The 24,946-nt window shown below is 49.3% G+C and overlaps 1 protein-coding gene across 3 annotated transcripts in view; it reads right to left on the bottom strand.

Annotated features, from left to right (window-relative positions):
• Window positions 1-24,946, bottom strand: part of VAV3 (vav guanine nucleotide exchange factor 3) — a 143,527-nt gene that overhangs the window by 19,487 nt on the left and 99,094 nt on the right. For all 3 annotated transcript variants that reach the window (XM_084866071.1, XM_084866069.1, XM_084866070.1), the window contains exon 20: window positions 11,047-11,183. In XM_084866071.1, coding sequence (XP_084722197.1) covers window positions 11,047-11,183 — 137 coding nt within the window. The remainder of the gene's footprint in view (window positions 1-11,046; window positions 11,184-24,946) is intronic.

Below are 24,946 nucleotides of genomic sequence, written 5' to 3'. Positions count from 1 at the left end.
TGATGACCTTGGAGGAGAGGATCTTAACCCTAAACAGCACTGTAAATGAGGAAAGAAGAAAGAAACAGCAGAATAAGGAAAATTGACGCACAAAATAGACAAAATAAAATACTTCAGAATGTATTCTTGGAGACCATTGATCAAATTCCTCTTTTATTTTTAATATTTTATTGATTTTTCACAGAGAGGAAGGGAGAGGGATAGAGAGCTAGAAACATTGATGAGAGAGAAACATCGATCAGCTGCCTCCTGCACACCTCCAACTGGGGATGTGCCCTTGACCAGAATGGAGCCCAGGACCCTTCAGTCCACAAGCCGATGCTCTATCCACTGAGCCAAACCGGTTTCGGCCAAATTCCTCTTTTAAAAATAATCTCATGGCACTAACCTCGAAATTGTTTTTCTTTTCCAGAAATACAAACTCTCCTCAGAGCAGACTGCCATCCTCAGAACGGGTCATCACACAGTTCTTAGGAAACCGGGCCTATGTGGCTTTGCTATTACCAACTGCTGTTTCTCAGCGCCTCGGATGAGTCACACGTGATGGCTGGAGGCTGCGTAGTCTGTGGCTTTTCACAAAGAGAAGCAAGACCAAGTGCCCAGAGCCCGTCTCCCTCTGGAAGCAGCATCCCTGTGTGCCCGCGGGGCGTGGCACTGAGTGCAGGGGGAGACGGGCAGCTGCGTCTCCCTCCCCGTGGCACGCCTGTGCGGGCATCTCGTTCTGGGTCCGATAACCCACTTTCCATCCCTTCTACGCCTCCTCCAATGCCCGAGACTCTCTCAGCTACCCTCCGGTCTGACCTTTGTTCTTGCGAGTCCCTTCGCAACTTCAAGGTCGGCTTGAACACGTCTCCTTGACAGGACGTGTCATCTGATATCCCCCGCGGCACTGTCTCTGTGTGTGTTTGTTCTGCGGGGCGTTCTCTAGATTACAGTGATGGCGCTTTTGTAAAATGGAGCAGCACGGGTGGGGTCATTCCTATGAAAGTATTTTCTTTCGGAAAGAACCTGAGAAATGGGGTTATGGGCTGTATATGAGAAAAAAAAAGATGTGACTTCATAATCTTCATTATGGGAATAGACCAGAACAAAATGATCTTAAATTAGAATTTATTTTAAAAATGCTATTTTTCCCTAAAAAGGAAATTGTTTCCCCGCAGGAAAGCATATCAAACTGAAATTATTAACAATTTTCCCCTGAATTCCTGAACCTCATCAATACAATGCACACCAGACAATTATTTCTAACTGAACTCAGGTTATAACTACTTCTCATTTTTCTTCTGTAAGACCCACAGTGAATCGGAATGAATTAACACTATTCTGAATTTGCTGGCAGAAGTGATATTTCCGACCCACTTGTACGGAGAAAAGTACTGATGGTCAAAAACTGCATTTTTAAAACCTGTAGCCAGCGATGGCTTCCCGGGACAGAGAACATCCTACAGAAATCTTCATTGCAAATTGCTTCGCTCCTGACTTTGTAGAAAGGGGACAGAATTGCTTTAAGAAAAATACAGCAGCTTTTCCCGCGGCTCATTTATCCCCATAATGCCACTGGGGCCGGGTGCTAACGCACTCCTGGAATGGCGCTGGGCAATTGGAAACAGACGTGGGAAGCTGCATGATTAAAGGGACAGATGCGTGGTTATTTATGAAAGATCGGAAATTCCCCCAAGTTGCAATGCCCTAAACGCTTTCAACATATGCATGATGGCGCTGGGGAGATTACTGGGCAATCGATCACACTGGGTAATGGCCAGAGCAACTGTCACCCAGCCCGTCACTCTCAGACTGCCAGAGAGACACAGTGGGAGGCTCCATGCAGGGAACAACACATACAGGGTGGCCCTGAATGATGGGAATAGAGGCAGATATACAAATGAGCTTACTGACTGGAAGGATAGGTAGGTAGAGATAGATAGATAGATAGATAGATAGATAGATAGATAGATAGATTAGATTTGGTGGAGGGATGGATTAGGAGGTGGAGGGAGGATGGATGGGTGGGTGGGTGGGTAGATGGATGGATAGCTTACAGCACTATTTTTGGAATTACTCTCATAAGTTTTGTGAGTACATGCGACAGAACCAAAGGACAGGCAAAGGAGAGAGGACCAGGATAGTCCCTGTCTGTATGGTTGTTGGTAAAGAGTGATCTGCCTATAGCTGCAGCCATGTGACCCCCACTGTCATCGGCCAGATGTCTGTCAGTGCTGGGTCCTGGAAAGCTTAGAAAGGCAGTGTCAGACGGGAGGTCCATCAGATTTGCTCATTCTACTCCCAGCTCCACCTAAAACATGGCGCACCTCAGGCAAGGGTAATGACAAGATCTGCCATGCGTGCCTCACCAGGGCAACAAGCGTCAAAGAGTTAACAGGTGTGAAAATATTCAGTAAACGCTAAAAAGACCTCTTTCCCATGATGCCGACAATGCACTTATTAATCACTCTCAATGGGTCGCTTCACTTCTGAATTCTCATTTATTAGGTGGCCTGTCCATGTTACTAAACCAGAAATGCTGGGTCCTGTGTCTAGTCCCACCATCTTCCTTACTTTTAGGCAGCTTTCCTGAGCCACGAGTAACAGAGACCCAGAATTTTCTCCTGAGCAGGAAATACTGCATTCCAAATAGGCCATTTCTTTATCTCAAATGCCCGAATGCTTCTTTGCTTGGAGGCCCATTCCTCCATCGTAATTGCTTCCTCTGTGATAAGTGAGATGTGCATTTTTCCACTGGCGATTTCCTTGAGAACGCGCCAAGCACAATTGCATATGGTTACACTGAATGGTCATTACAATGAATTCCAAAATACGCACACACAGAACTAAGCCGTAAGCCAGGAGCTTTTGTCGTCTCTTAGTCAGATGAGAATAGGATCTTTAATTTTTGTCCAATACATAAAACAATCAACCAGCACTAGCCTGGTTCATTTGTAGCTAAGGGGCTGCCATGGCTCAGAATTCTGAATGACGAAGACAAAAAGACACTTGCACCTCCGTCTACCATCTTTGAAATGAAATGTATCTTTCATTTGTAAGGGATTATAATTATATCAAGTCATCGAAATATAGGACTAATCCCTCAGGGATAGTGGAAGTTTCTTCCAACGAACACACAATTGTTTGTGTTGATTGCATCTCTGAAGTTTTGGCAGACGGAAGTGTCAAAAACTCAAAAAAAAAAAAATGTAAAGTTGTGAAATGCTCACTAAGGGAAAAACACGAAAAAGCCATAAGCTGTATTTCCACATGTGAGATGCATGTCACAGCAGAGTGAAACTCGGTGGAACATTCTCCTTATTATCCAAACATGTATCCCTGGACTTCTCCCACAGGGAAGGAGCTTGCTGGGTAAGATACTGTCCAGGACGCAGTCCTAAATCCCAATCTTATAACTGCGTTTTCCTGGTGAGAATAACTTTGATTGTTAACCAGAGGCAAGTGCTGAGGAGTTCTGCAGCTGCCCCTTTTCAGTGGATGCTATCATTTGATCAACAACTCGGCAAGCGCAAGCCCCTCTGCCTGTAGGTAACCCCAAGCCCACCTGGTTACTTAACACCAATCTGGAAGCAGAGCAAAGTTCTACCACATCTTGGAAGGAATCCTGTTTGGAGAGAAGCCATGTAACACCAAATACACCGGCTTCACAAAAGTCTGAAACCTAGAAATTTGTTATTCTAATCCTGGCAAACTATTAATGAATGTTTTCTTATACTTGGAGGTATGTTTTTTGTTTGTTTGTTTTTAAAATATATTTTTATTGATTTCAGAGAGGAAGGAAGAGGGAGAAAAATACAGAAAAATCAATAATGAGAGAGAATCATCGATGACTGCCTCCTGCATAACCCCCTTCCCCCACCAGGTACAGAGCCCACAACCCAGATATGTGCCCTGACCGGGAATCAAACCATGACCTCCTGGTTCATAGGCTGATGCTCAGCCACTGAGCCGCACCAGACAGACCTATTTGGTAGTTTTAATCATCATGATCACAGAGCAAATATTCTGAGGAACAGCTCGACACACATTATGCTCAAGCAACATCAGACATGGTTAAAAAATCTGATCTTCTACCAAGAACAGAATTAGTACTTCCATGCAAGGTGTACTGACTTCCCAGTATGGCTGAGGCACTAAGCTGGGGACCAGGGGATTAAAAATGAATAGACCTAGCTACTATCTTGAAGGATCTCACTCAGATGATGCCACATCCTTGACTGGCTTTCGTTTGGTTATCTTCATAGTTTGTTGCAGAATTGGGGGGGGTCGGAAAATTCTGATGAGGAATCATCAGATGTGGATGGCGAGTAGGGAGCAGGGGTTCTACTCCTGGCCCTCTGGCCTGGGGGCAGTCACTTCACCCTCTTGGCTTCCACATCCTCAGCTGTGAAATAACAGATGGACACCCAAGCATTTCTGAGGTCTCCCTTACCACCAAAGTTCTTTGCTCACTTGAGCATCTTCCCCAAGCCCTACAGGCAAGTTCCTGCTTCCAAGAAGCATCTGACCCACACACTCTTAATCTGGTTGCACTTCTTTATAGAAGATAAGGACATTTGAGGTCCCTGATGACCTTCATTTTAGCTCCGTGTGAAGTCTTCTCTTTTCCGGGACACACAGGATTTGACTTGGTAGGAATTACATCCATCCCTGCATTCTTCAGGAAATCAAATGACCACGAATCACTAAAATTCAGTGGACGCTATCATTTGATCAATTATTCTGTCCAATGCCTCTAAGGGCAGGTGCACACTCTACTGAAACCCCCGTGGTATCAAATCAATCGTCATGCCAGATGCACCTGCAGGCCGATGGCCCCAGTGGAGGGATCCTGTGATTGCAGCAAACTTTTTATCACGGCAGACCCTAGCGTCCGTGGTGATAAGATAACGGAAGAAAAGGGGCCGCCACAGAACTCCTCAGCACTTCCCCAAACAATGCTCCTCTCTACTGGGAAGCGAAGAGGTGACCGTCCCTGTCTGACGTAGAGGGCAGAGTCCTCCTCTGGGTACACACGGTGATCTGCATTGTGCCCTGGGCCACGCACAGGAACAGTACCAGTAAGAACTGCTAACCAGAGTGTCCGTCTTGAGGGTAAACAATCAGGACCTCGCCCACTTTGTCGGGAGCCTCGCCAAGTCCCGGAAAGCATGCCGTCTGTCCACTTGGAAGCATTCCCACCAGCTCCATGGATGATCTGTTCAGTCAGGGCCAGCTGGCAATCACCCCGGGGAGATGTTCCCTCCAGCCTGTCCTTCTGTCCATCATCTCCCTGAGCCTCTCTCCCGGCCCTCGTCCTCCAACAGGCACCTCTGCCCTCTCCGGCTTTCCTGTAACCGGGCCCTGATGGATCGCGTGTGTCTCAGGTACACACCTGGTCAAACCAAGGTCTCCTGATGAAGCCTTTCCCAGAGCAGCTCACCCCGCAGCCACCACCCCACGCTGCCCGGCTCCCCCGAGTTCACCCCGGAGGCAGGCACGCGGTGAGAGGCAGTGGAGAAGCAGAGCCAAGGTCAACTGAGGAGCACCTTGAAGCTGTGCTCCAGCAAAAACCAGGTTCGGGATTTCACACAGAAATGCCCTGGGCAGGAATATGAGCTGGGAAGGCCCGGTTCCCAGAGATGCTGGCTCCCTGATAACGCCGTCCCCGCAGGAGGGCTCTGACCTTTGTGAAGCTATTGCTCTCATGTTTTCACTGGCCGCTGACTCTGGTGCAGCCGGACACTTGGCTTTTAGATCAGGAGAAAACAATGACGTAGTCTTAGCAGATTGTATTGTAGCTCATAGTCTTGCGTGGTCCAGAAGGGACTAGAAAGGTCTCCTCCGGATCAAGGGCAAAGCAAAGAATCCTTGGATGTGACTTGACTATGAAGGTTGCAGAGAGAGGTCCTGGGAGGAAGGACCTACTCACCCCCCCCCCCCCACTTCCTGGCCCCCAGGAGGGGCTGGGTCAAGACCCGAGGGAGGGTCCGGTTGCCTAAAGTTCCTGCACAAAACACCAACAGTTCAGTTGAGTCCACACATTAGCAAACCAGTCCCTGGGCAGTTTGCTTCTTGTAAACCTGTCTGTCCTTCTGTCCCCCTCTTTCTTCTTCACGGTCCATGAAGGGTTGGGCTCAGGATTTCAGCCTGTTCATTGACAACTATTTCCTTAAGAATGCCTCGCTTGTGCTTTTATGTCTAATTATAAAAAAGAATGTTTAACACCTGAACAAAGAATTTTAAAAATTGAGTACAGGGATAGGGAGGGTAGAGTGGTCTTCTATGTATGAAACTCTTGGAATTATAAATGGAAAGATGAAATTTAAAAAAAAAAAATTAAAAACCAACCTGGCAATCATTTTCCCACCTCTGGAAAAGGAAGCATGGCTTTCAAAGTCACCAGCTATCACACAGACATTTACTCTTTCTCCTTTTCCATTTTCTTTCAGGTTTACGTCCTATGATTTCTTACCCCACCCTTGTGTGTCATTTACGTGTTCAAATCCCCATTTTATTGGTGAGGAATTTGAGGCCACAAGGTTAAATGGCTTGCAGACTGTCCCAAGGGAACTGAAATGCATTTAGATCTGATGGGATGAGTGAATATTTTAATGGTCTCTCAAATAACAACACGGAGAGTAACTTGAGTTAATAAACAGCGAATGTGAAAACCTGTAAAGAACATGTTCTGAAAATAGCAGCTCTGAACAGTGATCGGTTCTAAGCGCGTGGACCGGCTGCCTACTTCCGTCTAAGGGCTAGAGATAGAGAGACGGAAGCTGGGGTCTCAGCTCTCCCGAGTCCTCTAACCAGGCAGGGAGAAGGGTGAACAGGCCACTGGGGTACAGCGCAGTGGGGGGTCTGATGGAAGCCTCTCTGGCTCAGAGAAGGTGCAGAACTGAGCTGAGCCTCCATGATCAAGAAGGACGCAGCTGAGAGAATACAGGTAGAAAGACATTTCAGGCAGGAGGCAAAACATACATCCATGACTGAGGACTGAGAAAACATGCCTCTTCTGGAAAAGACTCCTCCCAGGAACCCTTCATTCCCCGCCCCCAACTCCCCCCCCCCGGGTTAAAGTGAGAAAAACACATCTATTAAAAAAAAAAAGAAGAAGAAGAAGGCTGTTGTTTGTTTGAACACGAAATGCAGCAGAAATCCTGGACAAGGTGACAGAAGACAGGGGTCACCTTGCCGCACTGGGGACCAGAGTCTTGTGGGCGAAGACGTGGGAGAGTGGAGTTTAACACCTTGTTGCCTGGGCCAAGACAAGCACTGCCCCTACCCCCACCCCCACCCCCGCCCCTCCCACGGGCTCCTGGCCTCTGGAATCAGTGTACGCAGGGTGAGTCCTTCCTCCTGAGACTCTCCAAAAGCTCAGCCTATTTGCTGACTTTCCATTCTTTTCTTTGAGGCCAAGACTTACAAAAATGTTTAACGCAGCACACTGCTGCACAAAGCCAGGTTCTGATTCCTGACGGTTCCACCAAAGCAGAATGAGACTGCTGGAAAGGTGTGCTTCCCTCAGAGGTGGAGCCGTTACGAACAACCCTCCGGAGCACAGGAGGATCGCCTAATGCCTGGGATGAGGGGAAGGGACCGGAAGTCTGGGGAGAGCCTGATTCTAATTCCGCAAATGCCATCCTATAGATGGAGGCACTTGGCCTCTTAAAACCACGGAGCGAATCTGCCCTCTGCGTGGTTGTCTGTGCACTCATCAGAATGTGTGCAGACACATGTTCACCTCTTGGTGTCAAGGCCATGTGGATGCCTGGTCTGCAAGTGTGAAGAGTCATGACTACTTTCTAGGTTACTTAAGTCTCACAGTGGATAAAAATACATTTTTTGACACCATGATTACAGTTCTACCGCTTGTAATTGCCTTTTGGTCCCAACTAGCTTACAAAATCCTCCCCGTGGGACACTGGGCATTCATCAATGACAGTGGAGCCAATAAAACCCCTCACAGTTAGAAAGCTTAATTCTAAGAAGAAAACACATATGAAGCACTCTACTGTATAGAAACCATACATGACATGGCATGATTTTACATTTGCCTGTCTCTCTCTCTCTCTCTCTCTCTCTCTCTCTCTCTCTCTCCCTCCCTCCCTCCCTCATTCTCTCCCCCCTATCCCCTACCCCCACCCCTGATAATCTGTATTTTTTTCCTGGGAAAATGAAGCTTCTTATCTGAACAATCTCTTTCATCATGAAGCATGTTCTCCTTCATGACTAAGTCCTTGTGAACAACCTGAAAGCAGCAGGTTTATCCTCAGTCAGCGACAGGATCAGGATTGTTCTACACGTTGTCACACTCAGTCCAAAGGATGCCTCATGACGGAACTGGGCAACTGCCCTAACTGGCCCGTTTCCTCTCCTCTCCTCACTTCACTTGTAGACAATGTCACAGAACTTTCAAGGAGAGAGAAGAGAACAAAGGAGAAAGAAAACGGTGCCAAATAAGTCTCCTCAATGCAAAGATGTGACAGAGACCGTTTTACAGCTAATTGGCAGCTCATTGTTGGAAAGAAGTTACAATAAGACCGCAGAGAGCCCACCACTTCAATAGCACTGGAAATTACTGTGGTTATAATAATAAGACGAGATTGATAGCTATTCAGAGAAAGTTCCTGATAGACAGAGGAGGAGGATTTGCATTCTTTGGACAGAGTATTCAGAAAACGTGTCCGTCTACAACAATATTCGACTTTCTACACTAATGTGGGAAGTGACTCACTTGAAAAAAAAAACAAAGGGGAGAACAGTTTAGTTAGCAAAGCATCATTTCTTGAACATTTCCAAAGCACGTGACCAGGACAAAAGCCATGTTTAAATGTCAACGCCAAGCCACTGTACCATCCCAATAACTCATCTAGGTTCTTCTCCACAGGTTTACCGCTAGATATACAGGTGACGATGTGATTGACAAACGCCCTACCAGAAACTTAGAACAGAAACAAATCTCATCATTGGTGAGCTCTGGTCATTCCTCAGATCGTGAAGACCAAGAGGTTGGATACCAGTGGTCTTGTTGGGGGTCCTGCCAGTATGAAACACAGCGGTGGACACATAGCAGGCATGTTATTAGTATTTGGATGGATGATAAGTGGATTGACAGAGAGAAGATTCGTTTAAGAGCACTGCGATCGAACTCTTGTGTCCATGACAGCTTTTGTTCCATAGCAGTAATGAGCACGTTATTTATTTTATTCTGCCTTTTGCAGAGGATAAAGCCGAGGCCGCCAGGGGTTTTAGCATCTCCTGAACTTGATTCTGCTGGTTGGTGACTGACCCTCAGCAAAGTGAGCTGCGCTCTCCTATCTCCCAGCCCAGGGAAGACAAGCCTTCCCCCTCCCTCCCCCCCCCCCCAACCCCCGCTCTTCTGGTGGAGATTCCAGCAACCTCAAATGAGGAGAACCATCGGGGCAGCAGGCGAGAGCGGTGCTGAGGCACTCCCTGCTCCAAAGCCAGTTTTAAGAAGCTCAGCGCAGGAGTCGCTCCTGCAGGATGCAGACCATGAGGCACCCGTCTTCTGTGAGCACGAGCTGGCAAAGTGATGCGTGTGGACTCCTGCAGACTCACTGACTCCAAAGGGGTCCAACCAGCAGCATTCTCCACACAGGAGGAAAGAGTCCGTCGTTCTAGAACATTCCATTGGTAAGACCACACTCGGGCCAGTTTCCTACGGGGGCCTGCCACAGGTACCGACCACAAAACGAAACCTGATTCTGTATCATGACAGCCCGGGGGCATTGCAAGTTCTCAAGGTGCCTTGTGAACCCAAGAAAACAAGTCAGTCAAGTTCAGTATGAAGGCTGTGGCCAAGTACACGTTAATTGCATCCTAGTTCTTTGAAAACGTACCCTTTGTCTGGTAATTATCGGAGCCAAAGCACTGCCTTTGTTGTAACACCACGTTTTGTAGCTACACTTAATGAGATGGTTTATTACCAGTGACTAACTAACCGGTGAGCTGGGGGCTAATGGCCATAACTACCATGGGACCTTACTAATGGGTTTGTCAGCTAGTCAGTGGCTCGCAGTAAATGGGTCTGGGGTTCTAGACACATGATCCCGCCTGGGTTCAGCCAGACCAACTGCAGTCCGCTCCCTGGAAGGGGCTTATGTGTTGACATTTAAGCCTGGCCTGAACCAGCCGTCCTTCCTCGTCCCCAGCTCCTTTCGATCAAGAGCAGAGAAGAGCGCCTGTTTGCGCCGATCTCTCTGACTGGCTTAGAGGGAACCGTGGGACAATCCCCACTCGTGCCACCACTTTGCCGGAAACGCACATGAGCTTTTAACATGCCTCTGAACGCTCAAACACATCGCTAGCGCCAGCACGCGTGAACAGTCTTTCCAGAGACGGGAGACCTGATGTCGGAGTTGGTAACGGAGTGCGAGCCGTGTCTGAGCGGCGGAGATGGGGCTGACACTCAATACGCCCTCGCCGGCCTGAAACAGACGTGCTAATTGTGTTTCTCTGTCCTGACATGAGCTGCCCCTGCTCCTGTCACACACCCTCCCCCATCGGACACGCACGCGCTGTCATCGACCAGTTCTCAGTCCTCCTGAGAGCTCCCAAGCCATCATTCTGCCCTCAGAGGCTTTGTGCTCCTATCCACTGAGCAGAAGGACAAACGATGATGTCTAAGAAGGAGGAGGCAGCAGCACCGCGTGGTACGGAGAGGCTGTGGCCTCCAGGCCCGCGTGTGAGACGATCAGAAGTCATCATTCCGCCCCAACAAGTAAGAAGCCGGACAGATGGAAAAATCAGCACCCTCCCTGGAGGACATGGGACACGCCTGGGTCCCGAGACGCGTGAGGCAGCCGTCACGGCATCACGGCCCACAGAGCAGGGACTGACCGGGGACCCTCCACAGACCCAGCGCCCCGCCGGCCAGGACAGCCTGAGCCGGAGCCTCACCTTGGGAGGGCGGCCGGCGTGTGCTCACGTTCACTGCCACCTGGCATCGGTCCACGTGAGGAAGGTTAGTAAGGACCAGCTTCCCCCCACGCGGTGCCTGGCCGCCCCTCCCGTCCACGGGCGCCCCTGAGACCGTACCTGCCAGAACAGGCTGTGCGCGTCACCCCGCAGGAGCTCCACCGTGTCCCCGGCCTGGATGTGGAGCGGGGGCCCCTCGTGGGGCGCGGGGGGCGGCGTCCCGGCGTAGCTCCTGATGACCTGCATCTTCGGCAACCCTGCAAGGAAGAGCACAGCGTTGAAGTGGAGGAGAGGAGGATGCGGGAAGCCCAAGGTGTGGGTTTTTGTTTTTTTTTAAGGGAAAGCCTTCATATAAGTATATATATGTGTGTGTGTGTGTGTGTGTGTGTGTGTGTGTGTGTGTGTGTATATATATATATATATTATTGATCTTTTACAGAGAGGAAGAGAGAGGGATAGAGAGCTAGAAACACTGATGAGAGAGAACCATCAACCAGCTACCTCCTGCACACCCCCCCACCAGGGATGTGTCCACAACCAAGGTACATGCCCTTGACCAGAATTGAACCTGGTACCTTCCAGTCCGCAGACCGACGCTCTATCCACTGAGCCAAACAGGTTTCACAGAGCCATCACTCACAGAAGGGTTTCCTAGCCCGGCATCCCCGTAAGCATCTGCAGCCACCACCGTGGCATGAGTCCCACCCGAGATGCCGATGCAGTAGGACCCGTATGCACACCCCCATCCCCTCCACACTTCCCCTTGCCCTCGCCATCAGCCTGTCTGTGGGCAAGAAGGTATTTCTCTTCCACCTACTGCCTGCTTCACAGAGAACAACATCAGGTCTGGTTTAATGGGAAAGAACCATTTTTTCATCCCCTCCATCCTCTCTGCTATCACCTTCCCCCCCCTCCCCCCACGCCCCGGCTCCCCATCTGCAGGCAGCGCGGTGCCCGCGTAAGGCCCGCGTCTTAAGGTGAGCTTCGTAATTCAAAAGCAAAGCGGCGATGGATGTGCCGGAGCCACGCTTGAGACATTTATGTGGAGTAATCCTTCGGGCTCAAAGGCAGGCTTGCAAAGCAGAGCCAGGACAGGGGGCGTGTGGAAGACAATGGCATCAACAAAGACCAGGAATGCAGCTGCCTCCTGGTCTCTGTGGTTCCTGAAGGTGCGACAAAGGTCTTCGTGCAGAGTTTCACTGCTGAGAGCGTCCACCGCAGGAGGACCTAATGGCACCAACAATATCACCGCACAGCCGCCTTCTCATTGGGCAGTGAAACTGCTGCCCCCTGCACAAGACCATGAGCGTGTGGCTGTGGGACCTTCGTGGACCTTAGCCATTGCTAACGACACTCAAAAATTAATACACACACACACACACACACACATTTCAGAGAGGAAGGGAGAGGGAGAGATAGAAACATAAATGATGAGAGAGAATCACTGATCGGCTACCTCCTGTACGCCCCCACACTGGGGATGGAGCCCAAGACCCGGGCAAATGCCCTGACCGGGAATCGAACCAATGACCTCCTGGTTCATAGGTTGACACTCAACCACCAAGCCACGCCGGCTGGGCAACACTTCAGAATGTCTTATTCTAACGCTGGGCTCTGGAGAAACTGTCCCCAGCAGAAAAGGCTGCATGGATACAGAAAGGAAGAGGCCTGACACTGAGTTGCCGATGGCCCAGTTACATAGGAAAGATCCCACATCCCCACGGAAGGTTCCAGCAAACATTTAACGAAGTCTTCCAGACTCCCTTCCCAACAATCGGCCCGCAGGGGAGAAAGCAGGACTTTGCCGAGGCCTTCTTATCCATCCGATCAGGGCAGCGCCCTTCAGCCCCATTCAGCTCCGGAGCAGCTGGGACACGTTCGCGATTGCCACACCCGCCCGCCCGGGGCCTCAGGTGCGGGGGGGCTGAAATCCCACGTCCTTCTTGGCACATCGCCCCGCCAGGTGTTACGAGATGGCGCCCCTTACACCAATAGCAGACTCTGTCTGTCTTGCCCAAAGAAAACCGTCGACAGCTCTTCTCCGTGGAGTGTGGTCCGACCTGCACTCTGCAGAGGCCCAAAGAGCTTCCCCCCGACGTCTGCTCGGCTGCCCTGCTCCTTTCACACGCTCTCTCACTGCCTCCCAAGTGACATAGGTGCCTGGTCCCTAGGTCTGTGCCGGAAACTCACATTATATGCCAACTGTAATGGACAAATTAAAAAGTTTTATTAAAAAAAAACAAATAAAAAAAAAACTATGGTAATGAAAAGGAAAAATAAATAAATAAATAAAAATTATGCTATGGTTTCAACATGTTCAGATTTAGTATCCATCGCTATTTAAATGGTTCGACATACCGTTGCTTCTAATTATCTGAAAAATAGTAAAATGAAATGGAGCTTACATCCCACGGGTATAATAAAAAATATGAAAGTGATGATTATTGAAATGTAAACTGCTGACTACAAAGAAAAATAGAAAATGTTAAAATAATAAGAAATTGTGCCAAGAAGTCGTGAACCATCCGGAAGATAGGGTCCCTGGTAAAAACAGGAGTGCACACGGAAAAAGCGCCCGAGCCTGACTCCTGTTCTGCCTCACCTCTCACAGTGACACTTAGCACGGTTCACACGCAATCACGGATCACAAAACACCCGCGGGCCACGCATCCTAAGCTAACACGACACTGAATTCCAAAACCAGGCCTTGACTCCTCACGAACTTTACATACCACGAAAAACCTGGACTCCTGGACAGAGTCTGATGGCTTCGTTGGCCTGTTTCTTGCCCGTGAATGAAGACAGAATCCTCCAGGACGAGGAACAGAACCTCTCCCTGGAGTGTGACACTTGGTGGAGTCCACGGACACTTAAAACGGATTTGTCTACACAGGTTGGTGGTTGTTTCACTGGGTCATGAGATACAAGAGGCAATCAGGATGCAAGAATGGATACGAGATGAGGAAGGTGCCTTCCCTCAAAGAGCTGAGCATCAGCAGGGACAGAGAGGCAGGGACAGAGAGGAACAGCCCTCTCGCCCAGGGTGACGCTGCTGTGATGGTGACAGACAGGTCGCTAGGAAAGTGCTCAGCATTAGCTCCTACACCAGGGAGCTCGGAAGACTTAGTGGGAAACGGACTCTAGGGTTCAGTAGGCATCGGCCAGGCAGAGGGAGGGGGCATCCACGCCCCCAGAGTCAGAGGCACAAAGCTTTGTGCTTGAATGACCTCCTCCAGCAGGTTCTGCAGGTCGGCCAGCTGCGCCCTGACAGGTGGGTCCGGACACAGACAATAGTGTTGGGCCACAAAACCAAGCTGATTCCACAAGTCAGTGGGCACAGAGGGGAGCGGGTGACCAGCAGAGGGTCCGTGTGGCAGGCTGAGAGAACCGGATCTTGGGATGCGATGTTGTAGACATGGAGCCTCTCCCGGAGGTGACGAGGCCCAAGGGGTGGCTGACATGGAGCCAGGGGCAGAGGTCACTGCAGGTGCAAAGGTCAATGCCAGTGAAGCGAGGAGGCTCAGGCTCCACAAGTGGATGGTTCCACTGTATCTAAAGGTTCTTTGTCTAAGAAAATACTTGCTTTGAAGGGTTTCCAACAACCGTAACCAGAGGCGTATCCTGAATTTACCAAGCCGGCCGTGAGAATCGCACACTAAGCAGTGTTTGCGGTGTGCGTAAGTTGGCAAAGACAACTTGTTTTCCCTGAAACGTGCCGTTGCCACTCTGAACTTCATTTCCACTCTCACGGCTGCACGGGGTCGGGATTTGCGGACTGAAATGCCATGAATGGCAGTGAACGGAGTCCCACTGACAGAGAACGTGCCTTGTCCCCTCTCCTCTCGCCACCTGGCACGGTCCCGCTATGATGCCCTCAGCGACTGTCCCCAGAGAGGGGGACATGAGCCAGTGTCACCCACATCCAGGCCTGACCTCCAGCCTCAGCCTCAGCCTCTCCTACCGCACGTTCTCAGGGAAGACAGTCACGTCTACATCCCAAGTAATGAAAGGAGGACGTCAGCTCAGGAAACAAAGCCATCTGACAAAGGCGAGGTGGATACGTACGAAGGTGACATTCATGAGCAGATTCCACATCTATCAGGTCATGGCCGAAAAGTAAGAATCCTTTTTTTTTTTTTTTTTTTTATTTTTTTTTTTATTACTCCTGAGCAGAATTTCAAATTTCCTAGGCCTGTGGTCGGCAAACTGCGGCTCTCGGGCCACCTGCGGCTCTTTGGCCCCTTGAGGGTGGCTCTTCCACAAAATACCACAGCCTGGGCGAGTCTATGTTGAAGAAGTGGCATTAGAAGAAGTTTAAGTTTTAAAAATGTGGCTCTCCAAAGAAATGTCAATCATTGTAATGTTGATATTTGGCTCTGTGGACTCATGAGTTTGCCGACCACTGTCCTAGGCTGTTTTCTTTCCTTCTCCTTTCTGGCGATCACACGTAATAATAGTAGTAAGTTTTAGGCACGAGAACTTAATTCTTCGTGACGTCTTTGTCCTGAGACTGGCCCTGCGTGCCTTTCTCTCACCCACCGCGTGGCTCTTGCTCTTGGCACAGCGGCACTGCCCGGGACTCCTCTCTCTGGGGGCCACACGTGGTGTGGGCTCCTTTGCTGGGCTGAGTTGCATAACTGTCATTTCATCTTAATGATGACGAGTGGGAAGGCGTTTGGAAGAGGCAGCTCCCTTGGCTTGAAAACAAGGGAACTAGGAAAGAAACGAACTCATGTGCCAGTTCTCCTAGACAGCCATGTCCCTCCTCCCAGAGACACAGAAACGCACGAGACCCGTGCCGCATGCTTCCCTCGGACCCCGAAACTCACTCTGCATCTATCTCCTCCTGCCCCCCCTACCCCCCAGGAGACCCCCCCCCCCCCACACGGGCTGCAAAGCCACCTGGGAGGTCATTTGTTTGTTAGCACTTTTAGCTTCTGTACCTTCATCTTTTCCTAAGGCATCCTTATATCCCTGCATTTGTTATTATTATTTTTTTAATATTGCAAATGGCTTGGCTGGCATGGCTCAGTGGTGGAGTGTCAACCTATGAACCAGGAGGTCACAGTTCCATTCCCGGTCAGGGCACATGCCCGGACTGCGGGCTCAATCTCCAGCGTGGGGCGTGCAGGAGGCAGCCGATCCATGATTCTCATCATTGATGTTTCTATCTCTCTCTCCCTCACCCTTCCTCTCTGAAATCAATAAAAAATATTTTTTTTTAATCTTGCAAATGTTTACTTTGTGCTTAGAATGGAAGTGATCAACAACTCAGTGTGTCCTTAAAATCCAGCAGAGAAAAAGGGAATGATATACAGGCAATTGTTACAAAGCATCATGAGTGTTATGGTACCAATGCTGTAAGAACTACGGGAGCATGAGGCAAGAAGAACTTGTCAGGGGCGCAGAGGAGGGAGCCTCGGGGGGAGAAAGCCCTGGTACGGAGCGAGCTTGGTCACATGACTCCCGTCTGTGTAATGATGTGGGCGAGATCGTTTTTTTCTATAAAAAAAAATGGGACTTTAGAACGTGCTCTCATTAAAATTATAAAAATTCATGGAATTTTAAATAACAATGAAAAGTTAATTTACACAACATAATTAGGATGATCCTTCAAACATTCATGCCAGTCGCTGATGATATGAAAAGCATTGGAAGCGATCGAAATGCACAGCAATAGCAAATCAGTTACATAAAATCGAGGGCATTGCCTTATCCCTGCACAGTGAGCTGAAACTTAAAAATAATGTTACAGGAGACGGCCTAACGACGCAGAATCGTGTTCAAACATGTTGAGAAGGGAGAAGCAGGTTACAAAGCAGTGTTCTTTCTTTCTTTCTTTCTTTCTTTCTTTCTTTCTTTCTTTCTTTCCTTCCTTCCTTCCTTCCTTCCTTTCTTTCTTTCTTTCTTTCTTTCTTTCTTTCCCAGTCTGTGAAGACACCCGCCCCCATGTTAGCAGGAGTTCTGTGAAGGTGTGCAACATTGAAAAAATGTTTGGCTTCTCTAAATTTTACACAGTTAACATGTTTCTTTTATCTAGTTTTCAGTGACCGTTTTTTTGTTCTTGTTGCTCAAAACCTTCAACGGTACCCTGGTTTTTCTGCAAAATTCAGTCCACAACTCCCTGTCTTGACCTTAAACACATGCATGGTGCAGCAGTCACCTACCGTGACATTCCGGTCACAGGTCACCAGCCACCAGCCTGCCCCTCGTCAACTGCACCTGCATGCAACTTAGAATGAGCCCCCTCTGGGCACACTTGGCAGGCAGGTGGCACATGTGTGCAAGAAAAGGCTGTCTCGCCGGTGTGGCTCAGTGGTTGAGAGTCAACCAGGAGGTCACAGTTCCATTCCTGGTAAGGGCACATGCCCAGGTTGCAAGCTCGGCGGGGGGGGTTTGCAGGCTCGGAGGCGTGCAGGAGGCAGCCGATCAATGATTCTCTCTCTTCACTGATGCTTCTATCTCTCTCCCTCTATGAAATCAATAAAAAAAAATGCATTAAAAAAAAAAAAAGGCTGTCTCTCCTCCCCCTGGGAAGACACTTTTCTGTGCTAGGCCCTGAGGGGTGCTGGCTGGAGGACCCTTCCCTGGCACTGCCCACAGCTAAGGGGGCTTTGGCCTTGCCCATTCCACCGGCTTCCACCACCCTTTGAATGACTGTTACAGCAATGACTGCATTGGATGTAAACCGGATGTCGTTCTTTTGTCTCCTCCCCCATCCAATGCAATCTTCACAGGCCAAGAAGCTTGAGTCAGGCCACTGACACAGTTCCTAGGGGGCTTGGTCTCCAACAGTCTCAATAAATGCCTGGTGGGTACTTGGAAGGCCGTGTCAATGTTCTTCATCAAAGAACAAAGACTTAAAAGATCATTTTATAAACATGTTTTCAAAATGTACTTCTTGACTGACTCTGCTGGTACCGATCTGGTGGCCAGTGAGGGCCATTTGCTGAGCACAGGTACCGCCTGCCAATCCCCTCCAGGCCCTGAGGACTGCGGTTCTCGCCCAGATCTGCCTCTCTCTCTGGGGCTCAGGAATAACCCACTTCCCCGCGCATCTGCCAAGAAGAGTCAAGTTGGCAGCCTCCAGACAGGCTGCGAGAAGTGTTTTTCCTCCTAAATGAACAATAATTGTTTCGATTTTCAAGTCATTATGCGCCCATAAGCAAAGAATTAAACAGCTCGGAAAGCAAGGGAAATTTAAATTCATAAGCTGACTAACTGCCCCCACGGCGTAGCCCTGAAATTTTAAAACCAGAGCCCAGTATTTAAAGTGATTGTGTCGTTTTCTTTAAAAATGTGCTGCTGTTTTCAGCACACTGAGTCCCCTGAACAAAGTGAGGCTGTCCACGAATTAATATCCGCACATGCACCTATCCCCTTCCTCCAGTTATAGTGTGCCCTGCCGGTGCGGCTCAGGGCTTGAGCGTTGACCTATGAGCCAAGAGGTCACCAGTTCAATTCCCAACCAGGACACATGCCTGGGTTGTAGGCTTGACCCCAGATGGCGGGTGGGCGGGCAGGAGGCAACCAATTAATGATGTTTCTCTCTCATCAATGTTTCTTTCTATTCCTCTCCTTCCCCCTCTCTCTAAAAATCAATAAAGCATTATAAAAGTATATTTTAAAATATGACAAATTGGGTTTGTTTTTTTTTAAGTTATAGTTAAGGCTGAGACATTAGAGTCGCTCAAAAAACATGCACAGAATAATACCGTCTCAGTTTTTATTCTCAGCAATTTGGATTTTTCCCTAAGGGATTCCGATAGGGTGATAAAGAGGAACCAGAGAGATGCGGTCACGGGGCACCAGCTACCACTGAGCACGCCCAGAGCCCAGGAGCGGCTGCTCCTCGATGATCCATGGTTTGGGGACCCAAGAGTCATCTTTCCTACGCCACTCCGGCACCGAGAGCTCAGCGGATCTTACTCAAGGCCACGGGTGCTAACAAGGCCACATCCACCAGACTGACAGGTCCTGTGATGAGGTTCTCACAGGCATATTCACTAAGAGATCAGCCTCCGCTGCAGAGAGAAGGGCTCGCAGGAGGGGGACCTGTGCCCCTGACGGGTAGAGAAGGGCAGAGGGCATGTGAGCCAGGGGCCAGGAAAGGAAGCGGAAAGTTTCTAACTCACCGGATTACCAGCTGAAATGCTGGCAGGGAGCCGTGAGCTCAGAACCCGCCAGACGCCAATTAGCTGCAGGGACTGCCCCCACCCCCACCCCCAGGACGTACAGCAGGGACTGCACACAGCTGCCCAGGCTGCGAAGGCTGCTGGGCCTTCCCGAAGCTTCCCCGGGGTTCCCACGTCTTGTTCTCTATGAACCTGATCATGTTGGATATGTGCTGGGAGCTCATCTTTTAAAGATACCTGCAGTAGCCAGTGTGCAAACAAGTGATTTTCAACCTTCTTCAACTCACGGTGCACACAGATTACTGAAATTCCGCGGCACACCAAAAAAATATTTTTTTATTTTATTTTATTTTATTTTTTTGCCGATCTGACCAAAACAATAGATATGATTTGATTCATTCACACAGGATGGCTATTGTGGTGTTGGCTGCTGTCATTTTTTCACTTGGCAATCTAAGGGGAAAATCGTCAGGTATCGAATGTTTTAAACATTCTTGCGGCTGAGAATCACTGCTTTAAACTATTGATGAAGCCAATGGATGCATTTATCATTGAGATGTGTTACTGTAGTGCATCTGGTTAGTGGAGACTCATTGGAAACCTCTGGGGAGGTGGCAATTACCAATGCCAAATTAAAATATACTTCCCATGTGTGACTACTCAAATGGAATTTTAACATAGTAAATTTTACATGGTTGAACAGCATTGTATAAATTTGGCTTATTAAAAAAAAACTCTACTAATAAAAAAGTTAAATACACTGTGCTAATTCAAGTATTTCTGACAGAAAACAAATATCACTCTCAATAAAATAAATGTGCATACTATTCCATCGGAAGGGCTTTGAAAATACCTCTGGGTCTTCGGGGACCTCTCTCTAAGCTTGAACTTTCTCTAGATTTTTGAACTCTAGATTTGGATTGGAAAAAAAAAAAAAAGTAAAAATCAAAACCAAAACCATGACTGTATAAGCTCCTTCAGCAAAGATATTCAAGTTAGAAAGTGACAGAATTACATGCAATATGATTCAAGGCAATTGCCCAAAAAAGTGTTTCTAAAAAAGAGTGTTTCCAAAAAAAATTGTTTCAGAAAAATGCCAATGTGCTAGTATTTTACTTCGCCTTGCCTTCTTGTCCCAGCAAATTTCCTTCCAGAATCCGAGCAAATACTGATGCTCCGATTCAGCTCTTACGAATCCTAAATGGATCTCCGATTGTTTCGATTTCGCTCTGAGCAGCTGATCTGAGAGACAAACGATTTTCACTTGAAGATTCTTGCCAAACATATCAGGATATCACCTTATAAACATTTCTGTATTCTACGTTGCTGTGGGTTGAGACTCTCTTATTCATTGTTCTTGAAGTCTGGGGGGGAAAATTAACAACACTGGTGTAGACTCACCAATATTTACAGATGGTGATTTTCATTGTTTAGATACACTCATCTGAAAAGTAAGCATTAAAAAAAAAAAGAACTGCTAGCCTCAATAACAACCCATTTTCTTAATTTCCAAAGGATAAAAACAAATGTAAATGGCTTGTTTGCTTTCACTTCTAAACTGCTGGGCTGAGACCTTGCCGGCTGCCTCCTGCAGTGTGAGCTGGATGGTGCCCAGCTGTGCCCAGCTTCTCCCCCTGAGGCTGCTGAGCCACCGGCCCGCCCGCTGTCAGCATCTTTCAACATTTATCCACGGCCTTTTCAATGCTGTCATTATCTCTGCGGAGGAAACTCTCCTAGCATTGTCTCAGGGTAACTGAAGAGATTTCACTTTACAAAGCAACGCTAGCTTGCCCTGGCTGGTGTGGCTCAACTGGTTGAGCGTCGACCTATATGAACCAGGAGGTCACGGTTCGATTCCCGGTCAGGGCACCTGCCCGGGGGCGGCTCCATCCCCGGTGTGGGTGGGCAGGAGGCCGCTGCTCAGTGTTGTGCTCTCACATCCACTGTTTCTCTCTCCTTTCCTGTCTCCCACGGATCAGTAAATAATTTTTAAAAAAAATAGAAATAAGTAATGCTAGCTAAACCTAGTCTAGCGCTTACCATGTGCCGGGCCCTGTTCTGAGAGCTTCCTGTATGTTAACTCATGTAAGCCTCACACTAGTCCTCTCCGGTGGATCCAGAACAGGAAGTTAGGGTTCAGAGGGGCCAGGTGACTGGTGCCAAGTCCCAGCGCTGTAAACAGCGGAGCCCGGATCAAGATCCAGGGCAGCCGAGCGCAGGAATCCACGCACCATTAACTTTCCTAAGAGCATTACAAGCTAGGACCTTGGGAGCCGGCCGCATGCACGGACCACAGCATCGCCGTGGGCCTTGGGCGCCTGCAGCCCGGGCCCTGCCTCTGCGGGTTCCGGCTCGCCTCCCGCACCCGCCCAGATCCCCAGTCCTGATGGTGGTGGCCATGACGACAGTGAGCGTCTCTTCAGGGCACACACGGAGCCAGACCCTGGGCCGATGCTCTACGGATGCCCTCTCCCCGTGAAGCCTCGCCCAGCACTTCTGGAAGGTGGATACCGAGGGAGCCCCTCCCTGGGCGAGGACAGAGGGAGGCCCCGGCTGAGCAGCTCCGGGGGCTGCACCATGGGAGGGCAGAGCTCAGCACTGAGCTGGCAACGCCAACCACTCAGCCTCACATCTTTGCATTGAAAAGCAATCTTGGTGAGGCTGCTCCTTTCTATCCTTAGTTCTCAGTGTTCCTCCAGCGGGTCCTCCTATGCTTCTCCAGGTCATTGCTCCATGACTTAGCTGCCGCTCTGTGTGGCGATGGGAGGAGGGGAGCACTCCACCACTGGGACCAGAAGGTGCACGGCCTAAAGCAGGGGTCCTCAAACTTTTTAAAGTGGGGGCCAGATCACGGTCCCTCAGAGAGCTGGAGGACCGGACTATATGAACTACTAATTCCTACTGTAACACCTCGGCTGCGCTCACTGCCCAAAAAACCTGGCAGGCCGGATCAGACTCCTCTGCGGGCCGCATGTGGCCCGCGGGCCGTAGTTTGAAGACCCCTGGCCTAAAGCCTTCATTCCTTGTTGGGTCTCCCCGCCCGCACTCTGCACTACGGGCAGGCCTGCTCCGGGCCACCATGCAGGACAGACAAGCCAGCGAGGCCTCCCCAGCTGCCTGGGAACCCAAATGGTGCAGACAGGGTTCTTAAAGGGGCACTCCTGTCCTGAGGCCCCAGACCCTTCGCTGGCGATGGTTTTTGCTACGACTGCACGCACATGGACGGGACCAGCAGGGAGGCAGGAGATGGGAAAACATAACTGACGTGTATGAATTACTTAAGATGCCACTGCCATGCCCACACCCCTTCCCACACGAATCCTCACGAAGGTATTAGGGGAAGGGCCGTGCGGATAAGGAATACACAGGGAGGGCGGCATGGCTCCATTAGCCGGTCGTTTCCTGACAGCTGGCCGTGCCTGTCTCACCTAATCCTATTAAGATCAAAGGAAGACACACTAATGAGCGGCCCAGGGAGCTTCCTCCCCTGCTGACCCGCAGTGACCGGGGCGGCAGGTCCTCCAGGGGCCGCTGACCTGCCTGTGACTCCCCCTGGCAGATGGGGGAGGAGTGCCCTTCAGAAAAGCCCATCCCGGGCTGTCCGGTCACCTCCCGGTCACCCTCTGCTCCGGGACCCGGACGTTCGTGCAATTACAAAGCTGCCCACCGCCCAGGAGCCCGGCGCGCAGGTCAGAGGCCTCTTTCCTCGGGAATTAGCATTCAGCCTGCTTCTTCCCGTGCTCTCGGCCCAGAGCATCTCCCTGGAGCCCACCCTGCTCACTCACCCCTCCCCCGAGCCTCTGGCTCCATCCACATCTGAGGCCACCCTGGTCCCAGCAGGAAGCTCTGGGTACAGTGCACTCCTTTAGTGAGCGTACACCCCCTGCCCAAGGCCCCCAGGTTAAAAGCCTCGTGCTTGCGCTGGTTACATTTTTAAATTTTTGTAAGTTTTTTTTTTAGTTTTTTTTGTTTTGTTTTGTTTTGTTTTGTTTTGTTGTTTTTTTTATGAAAACTGTGGTTAAAAGCTCAGCTTCCATGTTTATTACTTATGTGAACTCGATTCCTGCCTGAAACGCTCTGGGCAGCAATCTCATCTGTGCAGTGGGTATAATATCTACCCCACAGGTCTTCTCATGCGGATTTTAAAAAAGGATTCAGCTGAAACCGGTTTGGCTCAGTGGATAGAGCATCGGCCTGTGGACTGAAAGGTCCCAGGTTCAATTCTGGTCAAGGGCATGTACCTTGGTTGCAGGCACATCCCCAGTAGGGGGTGTGCAAGAGGCAGCTGATCAATGATTCTCATCGATGTTTCTCTCTATCCCTCTCTCTTCCTCTCTGTAAAAAATCAATAAAATATATAATTAAAAAAAAAAAAAAAAAAAAAAGGATTCACCTAGTCCATGAGTATCATGAATACCCCCGAGTATTCGCCCCAGGGTTGCTTCAACATGCCAACGAATGTATTAAGTCATCTGTAAGCATTGGAAGTTGTGGCCTATGCATGTGAAATGCACAGCATAAGAGCTGAGGGAACCACCCACTGCCTTCTCCCTTATTACGGTGAGAGGAGGCACTTGGAGCAAGGTCCCGGGATTGATGCTTGTGCAAACTGGAGAGAGGAAAAGGGACCGTTCTAGAAAAAGTTGCTCCCAAAGGCATGTCGGTGGCTCAGGAGGAGTTCCCAAGGCTTCGTGTTTTTCAGGGAAGCCTGCCACTGGGGTGGCTGTGCGTGGAGCTAGCAGGGTCTTGTTGCGGGAGCACCTGGCACAGTTCGTTCCCAAGCCACTCACCGCCCTGTGCTCCTTCCAACTCTCTCCGGCTCTTAGGCAATCGGGGGTGGGGCTCGGGGATTTTGAGGGAGCCAGTGCTGACTCTGCGGAGAACAGCCCCAGGGGAGAAAGTCAAGAGCTGATAAGAAGGTCAGGAAGATCTCAGGGCACAAAGGCGAGTTGGGTCAGTGTTATTTAAACTTGAGGACAGGAAAAGTCTCGCTTGCTCTTTAGTTCTCCTCCACCTTACAAAAGCCCCCTTCTCGTCTACTGGGTTCAACCTCTTCTTTCCGGACCATTCGACCTAAAAATGCACTAAGCCTGGCTCTGTGTCCTTACGATTTCTTCTTTATATATTTTTATTGATTTCAGAGAGGTAGGTAGAGGGAAAGAGAGACTGAAACATCAATGATGAGAGAGAATCACTGATCGGCTGCCTCCTGCACGCCCCACACTGGGGATCGAGCCCGCAACCTGGGCATGTGCCCTGACTGGGAATCGAACCGTGACCTCCTGGTTCATAGGTTGATGCTCAACCCTTAAGCCATGCCAGCCTGGCTGATCTCTTTTTGCTTTGTGTTTTACATCTCATATCCTTTATGGGGTACACAAAGAGCCCCCCATTACTGTTGCTGGTCACCTATCTTCTGTGATTTTCCAAAACCTCACAGCTGCATCTTCCACCGTGACCTTAAAATGTTTTGTTGTTCTTTTGGCTTTGAACAATGCTTCTAACAGGGGACCACAGAAGTGAACAAAAAAGGGGTGTCTTCTCGTAGGGATAAGTAAGAAATCAACACATTTTCCAGAGTGCCTGCAAATTTCACCATGGATGCATCCCTCTCTGTGATGCTTGGCAGCCAGCAGACCAAGGAGACAGAAGCCAACTATTCTTGCCCATCCGTTTCTTTTCTATTTATGACCATTTCTGTTAGCACACCTGTTTTCTCTCATGTGGTTTATTTTATTCCTTTCTTTTTTCTTTAGATTGTCATTGCTTTCATCTATGGCTAAGTGCCATGGTATTCATTCATTTTTCTCATTTGTAAATAATTTTTAAAATCAGGAGAAAGAAAGAAAAAAAAAAAGATGTAAAGACTCAGTCACCAAAAAAAA

Source organism: Pipistrellus hanaki, assembly GCF_964339955.1.
Source record: "Pipistrellus hanaki genome assembly, chromosome: 18".
Lineage (NCBI taxonomy): Eukaryota > Metazoa > Chordata > Mammalia > Chiroptera > Vespertilionidae > Pipistrellus > Pipistrellus hanaki.
Note: the sequence above shows the minus strand (reverse complement) of the source record. Positions and strands in the feature narration are given on the sequence as shown.